At 40.3% G+C, this 14,885-nt stretch overlaps 1 protein-coding gene across 1 annotated transcript; it reads right to left on the bottom strand.

The window, feature by feature from the left end:
* Nucleotides 1-8,521: 8,521 nt before the first annotated feature.
* On the bottom strand, nt 8,522-14,608 carry LOC307002759 (extracellular calcium-sensing receptor-like; the record flags this gene model as incomplete). Its single annotated transcript, XM_079620671.1, has 6 exons — nt 8,522-9,417; nt 9,513-9,636; nt 12,435-12,656; nt 12,853-13,686; nt 13,926-14,223; nt 14,382-14,608. The coding sequence occupies 6 exons, from the start codon at nt 14,606-14,608 to the stop codon at nt 8,522-8,524; spliced, it is 2,601 nt and encodes an 866-aa protein (XP_079476797.1).
* Nucleotides 14,609-14,885: the final 277 nt, after the last annotated feature.

Here is a 14,885-nt window from a genome sequence, read left to right as displayed (position 1 = left end):
GGCCCAGCTCCTGCCTGAACAGGGCACACTTCTTGAGATTGAGTGTCAATCCAGCCTTATGGAGCTTCCCTAGAACGGCGTGCAGATCCTGGAGATGTTGTTCATGCGTGGGTGAAAAGATGATGACATCATCGATGTACACACAGCAGATATTTCCTCTAAGCTCCCCCAGGACCTTCTCCATCAACCGCTGAAAAGTGGCCCCGGCATTTCTGAGCCCAAAAGGCATACACCTGAACTGGTAGAGGCCCAGTGGCGTTATCACAACAGTCTTGGCCTTACTGTCTTCGGACATGGCGACCTGCCAATACCCGGACTTCAGGTCAAGAGTGCTGAAAAATTTTGCACCATGCATGGACTCTAATAGCTTGTGAATAATAGGCATGGGATAGGCATCTGGATGGGTTTTGGCATTAAGATGCCTAAAATCCACACAAAATCGAATGGAATCATCTGGTTTCTTAACTAAGACCACCGGAGCACCCCAGGCGGACTGTGATGGCTCAATGATGCCATCCTTGAGCATCTGCTCCACATGGTCAGCAATTATCTGTCGCTTAAAGGGCGAAACCCTGTACGCCCGGCAGCGGACAGGCACCTCGTCAGTGGTGAAGATCCGGTGTTCCTCAACCCTGGTTTTGCCCAGTTTCCCCGAACATACCCTTGGCCAGGCCTGGAACAGCTCCATGACCTCTGAAGGGTGGTCTGGAAAAACAGGAGACACCACTCCCATTGGTGGAAATGGACCCAACGAACCCGGGTAAGGAACAGCTACATATAGACTGGCCTTGGAATAAACTCCAGGCTTCTGCCTGAAGGTTTCCTCCAGCGGGTGAGACAGAAAAGGATGGAAAGTATAGCCCCTGGGTCCTTTCACCCCATAGGTCTGGTCTCCCATATTAATGATGGTAGATGTTTTCCTGAGGAAGTCCAAACCAAGGATAACAGGGAAAGCCAGGTGATTATCAGCCATAACAAACATCTCCATCGACCATATCGCCTCATGCCAGATATACAAAATCTGGGTCTTCCCCACAGCGCCATAAGTCTTCCCATCGGCCAAGGCAAAACTTTGGTTGTCACTCGACTCCAGTCGCTCACCTTCGCGAGCTAGCTCCCGCCAGAGACTCTGCCGCATAAGTGAGTAGGTGCATCCAGTGTCGAACACAGCATGACACTGCTTTCCCCTCACTTCTACTGGAACATGGAGGAGCACCATTGGAGACTTCTGTGCCAGCTGCACTACTGTCACCACATCAGCATGTTTCTTGGCCTCCCGAGAAGGTCCCTTGTCCAGGTTTTTCTTTAAGCCCTTCTCCCTGGCCTTTTGCTGGTCCCCCTTTCCCCAGTATTCTTTAGATGAGGTGCAGTCTTTCTCCACCAGGGTGCCAGTCTGTACCAACTGGTCCACGTTTGTGACAGTACCCCGGAGACAGCCAGCTATTCGAGGATTGCAGTTATTAAGGATCTTGCGAACCAACTCGGTCTCTGTTATGTCCGGCTTCCACCGTAAACAAAGAGCACGGTAGTCGTAGGCAAAATCTCTTAGACACTGATCTGGCAACTGTACCATGTCCCGAAGCTTTCCTTTCACCTCAGTGAGGTAATCAGGAGGGAGGAAGGCATCATTAAAGGCACTCTTAAACTCAGGCCAGTTATGCACACTGTTTTTCGCCACCATCCACCAACTATGTACCGGCCCCTTAAGAGTGTTGGACAGGGCGCCTATCAGCTCTGCATCAGACAAAGGCCGTACTGCAAAGAACGTTTCGCAGCGATCAACAAAGTTAAGAACATCGGCCACTTCCCTGGACCCACTGAATGAAGGAAACTCCATCTGAATAGCCGGCCTGGCATAAACCACAGGAGGTCTGATGGTTTGACTACATGAAGCACCTAAAGGAGGTGGAAGGCTGGTGCTTGGTATAAAAGGCCGTATATTTGGATGAGAAAGGGCTCCAGTGAATGGTGTCTGAAGCTGGGCACCTACCATACCATGAGCTGGTTGGCATGGAATGAGCTCTTAAGCATACGGATTCGAGGACTGAACAGTATGGTTGGAACTAGCCGCCATGTCAGAAGTGGTCAGGTTGTCGAGCAGAGGAGGAGTGATTCTACTGATAGACGGGCTCATGACATGTACTTCCCTACTCAGAAGATCACCTGTTTGTGGGAAAGCACTGGAGGAAGGTTGAGCAGGAGTAGAACGACTATGAGGTGGATGAATAGTAGCTCCAGTGCGTGGAAGAGGCTTAGGGAGAGCAACCAGGCTGGCTCGCTTCAGCCGTTCATGTTCTGCTTTCCACTTTTCATCCCGCCTCTGTAAGCAATCCACTAATTTTTCCTCAAACTGTTTCAGTGTTGATATCATGCATTGCTCAAGCGCCTCAACACTTCTGTCAACATAACCCCTTATGCCCACTTCTCTGTTCAATGCACTATTAACAGAATCTCTGAAGTCAGACTCAAGTGTATTTACTCTGTCCATGACCGACCCCAAATCATTGGTAATGGTAGTGAGAGCGGGAAGGGTGAGATAAGATGTGTTTCCCTCATCTCCATTGCTTTTTTCATTCTCTTCTTGGTCTGTTATATAAAGTGAACTAATCAGGGATGTTATCTCCCCACAGGATTTCTCCTAGTGACCCATGCGTCTCCCTTTGATTCATGGTACGTTTCGCTAGGCCCATGCCCCGATGTAGGTGTAGAAGCCCTAGTGCTATGCTCAGATAGTTCCTCCTCCTCTCCATCAATATCCACCAGTAGTGCGACACTAGTGTCTGTCTGATCTGTCATTTTTCCCCTTCCTTTTTTTTTTACTGCACTACCCAACAGAACAGAGTATGTGCAATTGATCGCTTATGAGAAGTATTCAGTAAGGTCCAGGATATAATTACAAGACAACATCAAACAATATTCACATCACTCCGGTACCAACAAAGCAAAAGCAACAAAATTGCATTCCGTCCCCGTACGGGCCACCATCTGTAACAATTCACCCTTTAATATTTTTAAACAGATATGTTACTATAAACGCACAATGGGATCTTTGGAATGAAAGCAAGTATCACACAACTTCAACAATGTTGCTTTACTCACTACTTTCTTGAACATATAAATATGAATAAGGCCAGACGTAAGGGAGTGAATCAAACACAGCAACAAAATAAATATTCAGACGGCGCTGAACAAACACTCCACAAAAGACGCACCCAACAGTTCAATTGAATGACGCGTTTAGCGCGGTATAATATCAAAGAAAATCAATTGAACTGTGCACCCTCACAGTTTTCCCTTTTTTTGTCCCAGTCCACCAAATTAAACTAAAGGAAAAACTTCCAGGCTGACTCAGGAGCGCGCAACAGTTGTTTCAGCCAGGAAACAGGTAGTCTGCGAGAGCTAAATAAACCTAAAATTCTCGGGACAGGAGCATGTGTCCAAAGTTTAATCTTAACCGTTCTATTTCATCAGATACGATCTGTAAACAGGGCTTTAAGTGTAAAATACCGAACTTGTCCTTTAAAGAGACATCCTCCCATCCATACCAAAATACACAGTGGAAACCCAATATATTACACAGGACTACATACGAGTATTCTTTCTCATACATAAACATTATATATATACATATATATAACACATCTTGAGCCACAACAAAAATAATACTGTTTCCCAAGGAACACTCAAATTAATGTGACGGTGTCACAATTTTGCTGTTAAAATGACTGCTTTTGTGTTATGTTTGTGCATTTTTGTAGGATCTGAAATGTCAGCAGACTGGTGTGAGCACTGAGGATGAGGAGCACAGAGCTGAATCCTGGAGATGGTGCCATGTACGAGACCCTTGTAATGGAAATTTTACATTTAGATCTTCTACTTCTAGTTCTTTTACTTTTAGATGGGTACAACTTGTATAAACGTTGAAGATTCATTTTTACTCATAAGAACTTAAAGGAATATAATCAAGTTAAGCTATGCATATTGAAATGAAAAGTTTAACCCAAGCTATTAGAAATGCATAAGGAACAAAATGTTATAGAAAGCACATAGAAGGGACTATGTGTACTCCAAGTAACCTTTTGTACTCCAAGTGTGAAAAATATGTGTGCAGCTTTGATCGAACTAAAGATAGGCAAGATGTGTGAAAAAGAGCAGTAGCTAAGAGCGGGGACTTTTAGCAGGCATGGTATTGGTCTGTCTAGATATAATTTATGTTAGAAGAGATCTTGAACACAGACGTTTCCTTTTAAGGTAAACAAGACAAATCTTTTGACAGATGCAGCCCACTCAGGATATGTTCGGGGTATATAATCTTGGCAAAGGGGACTGGCCTTTGCCTTCTCATGTCAGATGCTCTCTGCGTGAGAATGCCATGGGCCTTCTCATATCAGACGCTGTCTGTGTGGGAACGTCTTATTTCATGCATGAAATAAAATACTTTGTTTAATCTTTTGAGAATCGACTTTGTCTCCTTCATCCAGGTTTTAATATTGATAATTTCCACAACACCCTCCATCACTCCACCGGCCCTTAAGTGCCTGTAGTCTACATGCATGATTGTAGTTTGAATAAAGCTTTGTTTCATGTGTTGACTAGTATATGCATTTGTTTATTGTGTGATGGTGACTTTCATTCATTCATTTACTCATTTATTAATATTTATCATTGTTGTCAGTAAATAAAATATAATTATTTAATTAATTAATGCTTTAATTAATAGTTTGAATGAAAATGTAGATATGTTCACAATATACACATCTAGAGTGTATTCATGCATAGCTATGTCATTTGACATACATTACATTTTGTTTGTTTTATTTAATTATATAATTTTCAGTAAAAAGTAAAATAATTAAGTATTGGTCAGTATTTGTCGTTGTTATTATTGTATGGTTTGGGGTGGGATAACAATGCAATTCATTCTGGGGTAATATTGATTTTTAATATTAATGATACGTATAAAATCAACAGTTTTCACCAAAGGCGAATCTTCACACAGCTGCCCAACGTTTCCTTTGTGTTTGTGCATTCATTACAGACACTGAGGAAAACAGTTCTGTAGGGCTGTCGAGTTACTGATGTTATGAGGTGTATATATATATTTAAATCATGGATTTGCATACATAATATGAGATTTTAAACAGAGGAAAAAGGTTGAATATCTTAATATATATTTTCTTAAATAAGTAATTATAATACATTTAAAAAATGCATTTTTTGTTATTTATAGGCCTAGGTCTGAGGGATGAAACGACAGAAAAAGAGGAAAACAGCAGTAAGCCACTTTTGCTTGTGGATGAAAATGTTTGGGTATAAAATAAAGAAATTAACAACATATTCAAGAGATGACAATTTTGGGATTTCGTAATAAAAATAAATAGTATCGTTAAGGATAAAACGGTGGGTCACATAAGTAGGGTTTAATATAAGAACTACCCTAAATTTATTCACAAAATAAATGGGCAGCAGTTTCTTTAAAAAGACCATAAAATGAGCAAATTTAAACAATATCAATTTATTTACAGATAGATTAATTAAACGTGTCGTTCAAATCTTTTAAGTTGTTGCACTTGTGATAACGCGTCGTAGGTCACATGATAACGTCAACATGGCAGATGTCCGGTTCGCATTCATACTTAACGAGATTTGGCTATAAAGTACCTACTCTTTTAGCGCTCGTTAAGTAAGTACTTATTGAAATTAAGTACCTACTCATTGAGTATGCGGTTTCGAACGCAGCCTCAGACTTGTAACACGAAGGTCGCAGGTTTGAGTCTCAGTACTGGCAGGAAATGTAGGTGAGGGGAGTGAATGAACAGTGCTCTCTTCCACTCTCTATACCCACTCTTGTTGAATGTAACTCTCATAACTCATGCCACAGCAAAAAAGGCTGACCATTGCTCTGGGTGTGTGTTCACTGTGTGAGTGTGTGTTCAATACTCAATGCTGTGTGTGTGCACCTTGAAAGGGTGAAATGCAGAGCACAAATTCTGAGAATGGACACCATATTTGGTTACAGTCACATCACTTTCAGTTTGTTTGTTTTTTGGTCACTTTCATGTTTCATGCAAGAAATTTTGACCAGCAAGAATGTTAATTCCAGATATCTATTGAATTTCTTCCCAGTCACAAGGTTAAATGCAGATATCTCCTGAGAAAGGTCTTTCCAGTGCAAAATCTGATTTAGATTGATTAGGAAGAATTCCAATTCAGTATCTCTCTTATTAAGTTTTGCCAAGTCAAAAATCCAATTTAAGATTTTTACAATTGCAACTTGAGTAGTAATACATTACTTTCAGATCTAAACATGTATTTTGGATATTTAAAGAAGGTAAATTGAAGATATCTTAAATTTGAGTTATGACTAGTCAATCACTAGTTAGCGCTATCTTGAATTATATTTTTTACTAGTGGTAATTCAATTAGAGATATCTATAATTAGAATGATGCCTAGTACAAAATCAATTATAGATAGTAATTTAAATTAAAAGTTGAAAATTGTCAAAATATAAATTATTATGTGTAATGCATTACTACGGTGGCCCAGTAGTGCACAACACAACAAAATTTAAAAAGCAAACATAAGTTCACACAAATGAATCCACAACACAACAAAATGAATCCACAACCCAATGAAAATGAGCCACAACACAACGGAAAATGTACAACACAACAGAAATGATCCGCAACACAATGGAAAATGTACAACACAACGGAAATAAGCCACAACACCTGAAAATCTACAACACAACGAAATAAAGCCACAACACAACAGAAATGCTCCTGACCACTAGAGGGCTCTCGGGGCACGATAAAGTTAGTTCTCCTTGCCATTATTCAGTAGAGAGTCAGCAGCATTAGGGGAAGAGGTCAGGTTTGATGACAGCAGTGATCCAGTTGTATCCTACGATCTGATTAACTGGCAAAGAGGGTCTGATGGCTCTCTTCAGCTAGTGAGGGTGGGATTCTATGATACCTCCCTTGATAGATGAGCCAGTAATTATGTGGCACAGAGGAGAGAAGGTGTGTGCCATCCCAAAAAAAAATATATATCTAAAAAATATATCAACACCACGATTAGTTTTAACAGTATGTATCTAACAATTGTATATCAACATTTATTAATTGAAAATCAGCTATGTGCATTATAGCTGCATATTTATACTCTAGAATGCTTTGACGCGCTAACACAGCGCATGATCCCTAAGGGAACGTCTGCCAGTTCCTCCAAGTTGTTAAATCGTATAATTTGTATTAATTAAAATTACTTTTAACATTCAAAAACAGACATGTTCAAAATCCAAAGCTTGATTGTATTTGGTAATAGACTGACTTAATACAGGTGACTTTTTTCCAATACCCCTCATGTATTTACAGTAAACAATTATTTTTTAGAAAAATTCTGTAAAAGTTTTTTTTTCTTTTATCATGTTTCAAAGGTTGTAATTCCTATTAACCAGACTGAATTACAACAGGTGAAATTGTGCCAATAGCTTTCTCTATGCACAGTACACAATTTGTTTTTATAACAACATTAGGCCTACTACTGTAAATCAAGGTGAGTTTTTTTTCATGTAACAAAGCTTGTGGTTCCTAGTGACCAGACTGACTTACTACAGGTGGAATTGTGCCAATACCTTCATGTAATTCTGCAATTCTCCAAATGGTATTTATTTTTTAATTATCAAATTCTATTATAATGAATTATACGTTTTAACCACTTGGTGGAATTGCCAGACGTTCCCTTATGGATCATGCGCTGTGGTAGCATTCCCAAGCATTCTCGAGTATAAATATGCACATTACGCAGCTATAATTCATGTAGGTTATTTTTAAGTAATATTTTATGTCGATATACAATGTAACTGTTAAAACTAATCATGGTATTGATATATATAGACTGCTGAATCTAGAACAATGGCTAGGAAAACTAACTTTACCGCGCTCTGAGAGCTCTCTAGTGATCGGGAGCATTTCCGTTGTGTTGTGGATTCATTTCGTTGTGTTGTGGATTCATTTGTTGTGTTGTGGCTTAATTACGTTGTGTTGTGAACTTATGCTTTTTACATTTCATTGTGTTGTGCACTACTGGGCCACCGTACATTACGCATGATTTATATAAAATAAATATAATAAATAATTAGCAGCAAAAGCTGGGCAATTTAGTTACTAAAATGCTTTAATTGTGAACTGCTTTAATTTTGAGCAATAAATAAAAGGATAGTGACTTTATTGCTTCGGTTATATATGTAACATTTCCTTATGTCTGAAGTTTAGTTTAGGTTTGTGATCTCTTCCCAAGAATAAAACCTACTCCGCAGCATGTTAGTAAAATTCTTAGCACAATTCTTAATGTTTAATAACTGGTCAACTTATGGGTTATATTAATCTTTTTGCTAAGGAACAACTATGCACTATCCCTGTAAGTAAGAGCATGGCGTGAGTGAATTTTGCACACATACGTTCAGCCCTGTAAGCATTAATCCTGTAACCTGATGAACTAGACTTGAATAAAAAAGTACTATTTTTTCATCATATGCTTTTTGTCATTTCTCTCAGGTTTCAGAAGTACAATGTAACACTTAGGAGCAAATATACACAGCAAGAGACCAAAGGTAGAAGCTAGAATAGCAAAGACATGGACAGCAACCATATACTTTCCACGAGAGCTCACATAAACTGGAATGAATGTTATCCACACAGCAAAAAATATAAGCATGCTGAATGTGATAAATTTAGCCTCATTAAAGTTGTCTGGTAGTTTTCTGGCCAAAAATGCTAATAAGAAACACAAAGAAGCAAGGAGGCCAATATATCCTAACACACACCAAAAACCAATTTCAGATCCTACAGCACATTCAACAATTATTGTTGCACTCATGAACTTGGTGTTATATGCAGCAACAGGAGGCTTAGTTGTTAACCATATGATGCAAATAAGTGCTTGCACAAAAGTGCACAAGATTACACTTGATATTTGTTTAGCAGGGCCAAACCACTTCATGACATTACTGCCAGGGAGGGTGGCCCTGAATGCCATTAAAACTACTACAGTTTTTGCCAAGATGCATGAAATACAGAGAGTAAAGCTGATTCCAAAGGCTGGATACCGAGTCCGGCATAACCAGTCAGTGGGCTTCCCTATAAATGTCAGGCCAATCAGAAAGCATGCGCAGAGGAACAGGAGGAGAAGGAAACTTAACTCCATATTGTTTCCTCGTATGACTGGTGTTTTCCTGTACATTATAAACACACCAAGCACTGCTAATGCTGCACAGGCCCCGAATGCTGAAAATGCCCATAGGATTATTCCCAAGGGCTCCTGAAAGGACAAAAACTCTGATGGTTTGGGAATGCACTTGTCTCGAGCTTGGTTTGGCCATGTTTCCTTTGAACATGTCAGGCAATCATTTGAGTCTGTGGAAACATTGGAGGGAAGGGGAAGCATAAAACACTAATTTTCCCTTCTTCTCAGAAAACCATTAAGTGAGGAAATGTGAAGAACTTCACACCTGTTTCATTGCTGATCTCTCCTTCAGCACACGGTATGCAGTCAAAGCAGCAAACTGGCTTTCCCTTTTGCCTGGCCTTCCTGGAGCCTGGCAGACAGCTTTGACTGCACAATGATTCTGGTGCCTAATGACCACAACAGAACAAGCAGTAGAACAATGCTACATTTACTTAACTCTTTGTATAGGGACATTTTGATAGATAACCATAATGTATCCACAATTTTCTAAAAATGTTTATTTTAAAACTTAAAGGAGTGACAAAACTTGACAGGGCTGTCAAATTATGCTGCTGGAGTTTTCTAGCGAGTATGAAGTCCTTGGGCCTGCCCCAATACCTATACTTGCAGTATTTGCAGTTGAGCATTTGTCTTCTTTCATAATACGTACTATTTCATGTATTTGGCCCAATTGTTCAAGTGACATGTGTAGACTGCAGTGCTGCAAAAATACAAGCTTTTTTAAAAGAGCTTAATTTACACATTTTAATTTAAAATGGGTCCTATTATGCTTTTTCACTTTTTCAACTTTAGTTAGTGTGAAATGTTGCTGTTTGAGCATTAAAAAGATTTGCAAGGTTACAATACTCAAAGTTCACTCCAAAGGGAGATATTTTATTTAAAAACAAACCTGTGGTGAAAATCAAGTTCCCTTTCAAGGGAACTCGAGCTGCATCGAGACGCATTGGGAACGCCCTCTGTGATTGCGTCGTGAAGCACGTGTATAATCAGTCCAATGGAAAAATGAGACGTCATAGGCGGGTGACGTCATCGACCAGGAAGCTATAAAGCACCCTTGAGATCAGACCACGCCAGCTTCTGTTGCCTTCAGCAAGCGCTCTCTGTATTACTGTCCCTGTCTATTTATTGTTGTCTGTCTCAATATCTATCTATCTATCTATCTATCTATCTATCTATCTATCTATATATATATATATATATATTATATGGCGAAACAAGAGTACAAGCGTTGTGTTGTTCCCTGCCCACGTTTCATCACGGGTGGGGACTCGCATCAGCTTTGTTATAGAGGTTTTATCTTTTGCTGTTGCTAAATTAAATATTGACTGACCAGCAGAAGATCATGAAGAGTGCAATAAAAAGAGTTTGTTATATGAGAGATTATTGCCATCTAGAGCACTGCCTCCTCGCCGGGGTTTACCGTTTTTTCCCGATCTCCACACCAAGGTGTCAAAATCGTGGAATAAACCGGTTTCATTTTGTGTTTTTAATCCCCAAACGTCGAACTATAGTAATGTTATGGGGATTAAAGACGCGGGTTATATGGCAATGCCTCGGGCTGAAGAGACGCTTGCAAACTATATCTCTCCCGAGTCAGCGTCATCATTAAAAGCCCCGCCGTTACCCACCAAGCCATTAAAATCAACATCAGCGCTGGTGGGTAAAGCGTATTCGGCAGCAGGTCAGGCTGCGGCATGTTTGCACACTATGTCGATTCTGCAAGCATACCAGGCTGATCTGCTTAGGGACATGAATGATTGTGAGGAAGTCAGCGCTGATGCAATTCGAGAACTGCGTCGCGCAACAGACCTATCTCTCCGGGCCACGAAAAGCTCCACAGGCTGGGGGACCTGGGTGGTGGTCACAGTCGAAACCGGTTAGAGGCAGGCAAGATCTGAGGACTGTCATCATCTCTAAGTGTGCTTCGACTAAGAAGAAGTCCTGACGCCGAGGCTATCAGGCTTCTGAGGGTGGTCCCCTCCGGGGAGAGACGGTTTCGAGAAATCGTTTCTCCTCTGCGCCCTCTGGGGGGCGACTCTCTGAGGGGAGTCGCAGCGCTGCCAGTTTGGTTGTTCCCTGCCGGTCATCCGTTTCATGGCACCGAGGTGTCAGCGTCCCCAAACGATCATCTGAGGAGGGTCGTAGAACAGTCAAGTCGGTTGTTGTAACGTATGTAACCCTGGTTCCCTGAGAGGGAACGAGATGCTGCGTCGCCTTGCCATACTACCTGCATGCCTGTGATCGACTTGCTTCAGGCTTTTCAGAAGCCGGCGCGGTATGATCTCAAGGGTGCTTTATAGCTTCCTTGAACCAAAGACACTCTCAAAAACACGGATTGAAATCGCTGGTGTTTCTGACGTCACAAACTACATTGCAACCAATCACGTCAATGTGTGATCTCCACACATTGACAAGTGGATCTCTGAGCTGGTGTGAGTGGAGGCGGGGCTAATATTTAAATAATCTCTGCCCATGGAATATGCTAAAAAGTTGGCGGGGCCTGGTTGTGCTGCATTAGAGAAGATGAAGAGTGTTGTCGCTGTTTTTTCCACCCCGAAAAAGTTTGTCCTAAGGCTGACAAACTTAAATAAAATTTAATTTTAAATACTGTTCCTGAACATTACAACCTCAACGTTTGTCTATGCACTGCAAATTTTACATAATTTTCCCAATATCTCATTAATTTTTCTCAACATCTCACATTTTCAGAGCATGCGAGTTCTTGAACATAATGCATGATGAGATATGCTCAGCATCAAAGCAGTATTAGAGATACTGTGGATTTAGTGTACATCAAGGGCACTGATCTTTGGGATCTACCAGACCTCTGGCAGTCTTGTGCACTTACTTCTTGTTATTGGCCAAAACTGTAAGTGTGGGTATTGGGCTAGATCCATTGATTAGCTGGTTCAGGTGTGTTTAATTAGATGAGGTTAAACTCTGCAGAACTGTGAGCCTCAAGGATCAGGATTGGACACCCATGAACTACATAAAACAATGTAAATGTACACATGTATAATATATTCAAATGTGTATATGTTTAGTATGAAAGAAAATCAACAGTGCATTTCCATTTAAAATTATGAAACTGGATACTTCTTAGTTCAGCAATAAACATTAAGTAGAGTTGAATGAAAAGAAAACGTAGTAAACAATATCTGGTGATGAGTGGGATGGCACACACCTTCTCTCCTCTGTGCCACATAATTACTGGCTCATCTATTATTAGTTCCTTGTCTTCTTCAAGGGAGGCATCATAGAATCCCACCCTCACTAGCTGAAGGGAGCCATCAGATCCTCTTTGCCAGTTCATCAGATCATAGGATGCAACTGGATCACCGTTGTCATCAAACCTGACCTCTTCCCCTAATGTTGTGAAATGTGTTTGTTTCATGTAGTGCAGGAGCTAATATGAACGTTGGGAGAAAGGATCATGCAAAGTAATGAACAGATTAAAATACATAAATGTATTAAAAAAAAGAGTTTTTTTTCCATATTCTTGTATAATTTAGTCATTGCTTAAATGCTTGCACAATAATAATTAATTAGTAACACATTATAGGAGGAGAATGTAAAATATAAAGCAACACACACACACTCACCTGCCATGGCAGAATTTTATACAGACTCCCACATGTCCCATTTTGAAAGGGGCCCTTTCCTAGGACACATGTGCTCATGTCATGTAGCGCATGTGCTATGAGATACACAGCCTTATAAACATTGTAGGACACTCTGAGTTGTGACACATCTGAATAAGGAGTGTACACATCATCCAAACTCTCACTGCCATTGCAGGGTGGCCAGTTCTGTGCTGCTTCTCCATGCACATGGGTGTTTAAGGACCCATTCAGCCGACAATGAAAAGTCTCTTCCCAAAACTCAGATAAGAAATGGGACGTCTGAGCAACAGAAACACTTACTCTTCTGAGGTAACTGCCAAGATGTGGAATATCAGCTCTCCGTATGGCAAACCCCAATGTTCCCTTTAACAGATCACCAAAATCCTCCCAGAGGGCTTTTGATGTGGCCCAGGCCTCACTGGCAATCCACTGAAGATGAGTAACATTTTGCCGTCTGCACTCTTTCAGGATACCATGCAGATATGAATCCACAGAGAAGCTTATTATGACAGTGGCAGAAGAAGATTTTAAAATGTTCACGAGTTCCTCTGCTGCATCTTGTGTCAGTGCAACAGGATAAAGGTTGACATAAGCAGGACAAATATAAAATTTTTCTGACTCTTTCAGGAAGAGCTGGATGGCAAACCGAGCATAGTCTGTATCCACACCGATCACCCCGACCCATGTCCATTGAAAATAATGAACAAGTTTTACCAAAGCTTTAATTTGAAATAAATCACTTGGCATTGTTCGCATGAATGCTGGAAACTCTCTCTTGTTACTGAGACAGGAACAGGATGCAAAGTAACTCACCTAAAATATGAAAACAGTAAGATTAGCAGTGCAATAGCAGTACAAGGCAACATCTATATCAACAAAACATTGTATATGGACCAAAATTATCAATATTTACATATAATAAAGTATAAATACAAGCACATTTATGCATGTTAATCTAAATGATACAGCATCATGCATCAATACGTCATCACAATTTTCATTACCAAGACTGTTAATTGTTAATAAAATAATATTTAAAATTTTTGTTTTACTAAAGGTATTTTGAAAGAGCTTAGACTTCTCAGAACAGCCATGGATATTCCTGATGATGCCTCTCCCACAATTACAGGGCTTGGCTGCTTTTGTGTGTCTTCACAGCTTTGTCCACTGTCCCTCTCTGGCTGTCCATTGACCAGGAGAAGAGACCTCTTGACAGATACAGGTATGTCATCACCGCTGTCCCTGATGTGGTAGCCCAGAGATAAGTTTGGCAAAAGGTCTTGCCGCTGGTTTATTTCTCTTACAGCAAAGATCATCGTCTGCATCCACCTCAGTGCTCGAGGGGTAAAGCTGCAACAGATTTCAAAAACACTTAATGAATTAAACAACTGCAATGCAGCAAACAAAATTCATTTTCTTTTAGTTCAGAGAGACTAAGAATATTTTTTTTTTAACAATTGTATTATTTCACGCATCATCTAAAAGAAGAAATATAAAACACAACACACAATTTATACTTAGTAGGTTTAGGTTTGGTCCTAAAATAAGAAACAGATGACACAGGACTGAAATGCAAAGGAAATAGCCCTCCCAAAACCACATCCCCCCGCTGGTAAAAGGTGTATGTATCGTCATCTCCCTGATAGATGCACCTATCTTTATTTTTATATTGACTCTGCACACCAATACACAACAGAAACCAAAGTGTGAGGAGGGTGGCATAAAATAGTGCCATAACTGACACATAATCCGGTATTTACAGAGTTTATAAACAATCTGTGATTGAGGGATGGCCTTAATTCATGAAGAAACACGCCAATAGAATCTGCAATTCCTACTGTCAATCTTCTATGTATCAAGAGACTGTAAATATAACTGTGCGAGGAGCATACTATAAGAAACAGCAATGACCTACTTATTTAACCCTCTACCACATAGTGTTGCCATATGGCAACTTACTCTTTGTGTTCATTTCCTTACAACTGTCTCTTTAAGAAATCATTCTCGTGTTT

The sequence above is a fragment of the Phoxinus phoxinus genome, assembly GCF_949152265.1.
Source record: "Phoxinus phoxinus genome assembly, chromosome: 8".
Classification (NCBI taxonomy): Eukaryota; Metazoa; Chordata; class Actinopteri; order Cypriniformes; family Leuciscidae; genus Phoxinus; species Phoxinus phoxinus.
This window is presented reverse-complemented; position numbering and strand designations above follow the sequence as displayed.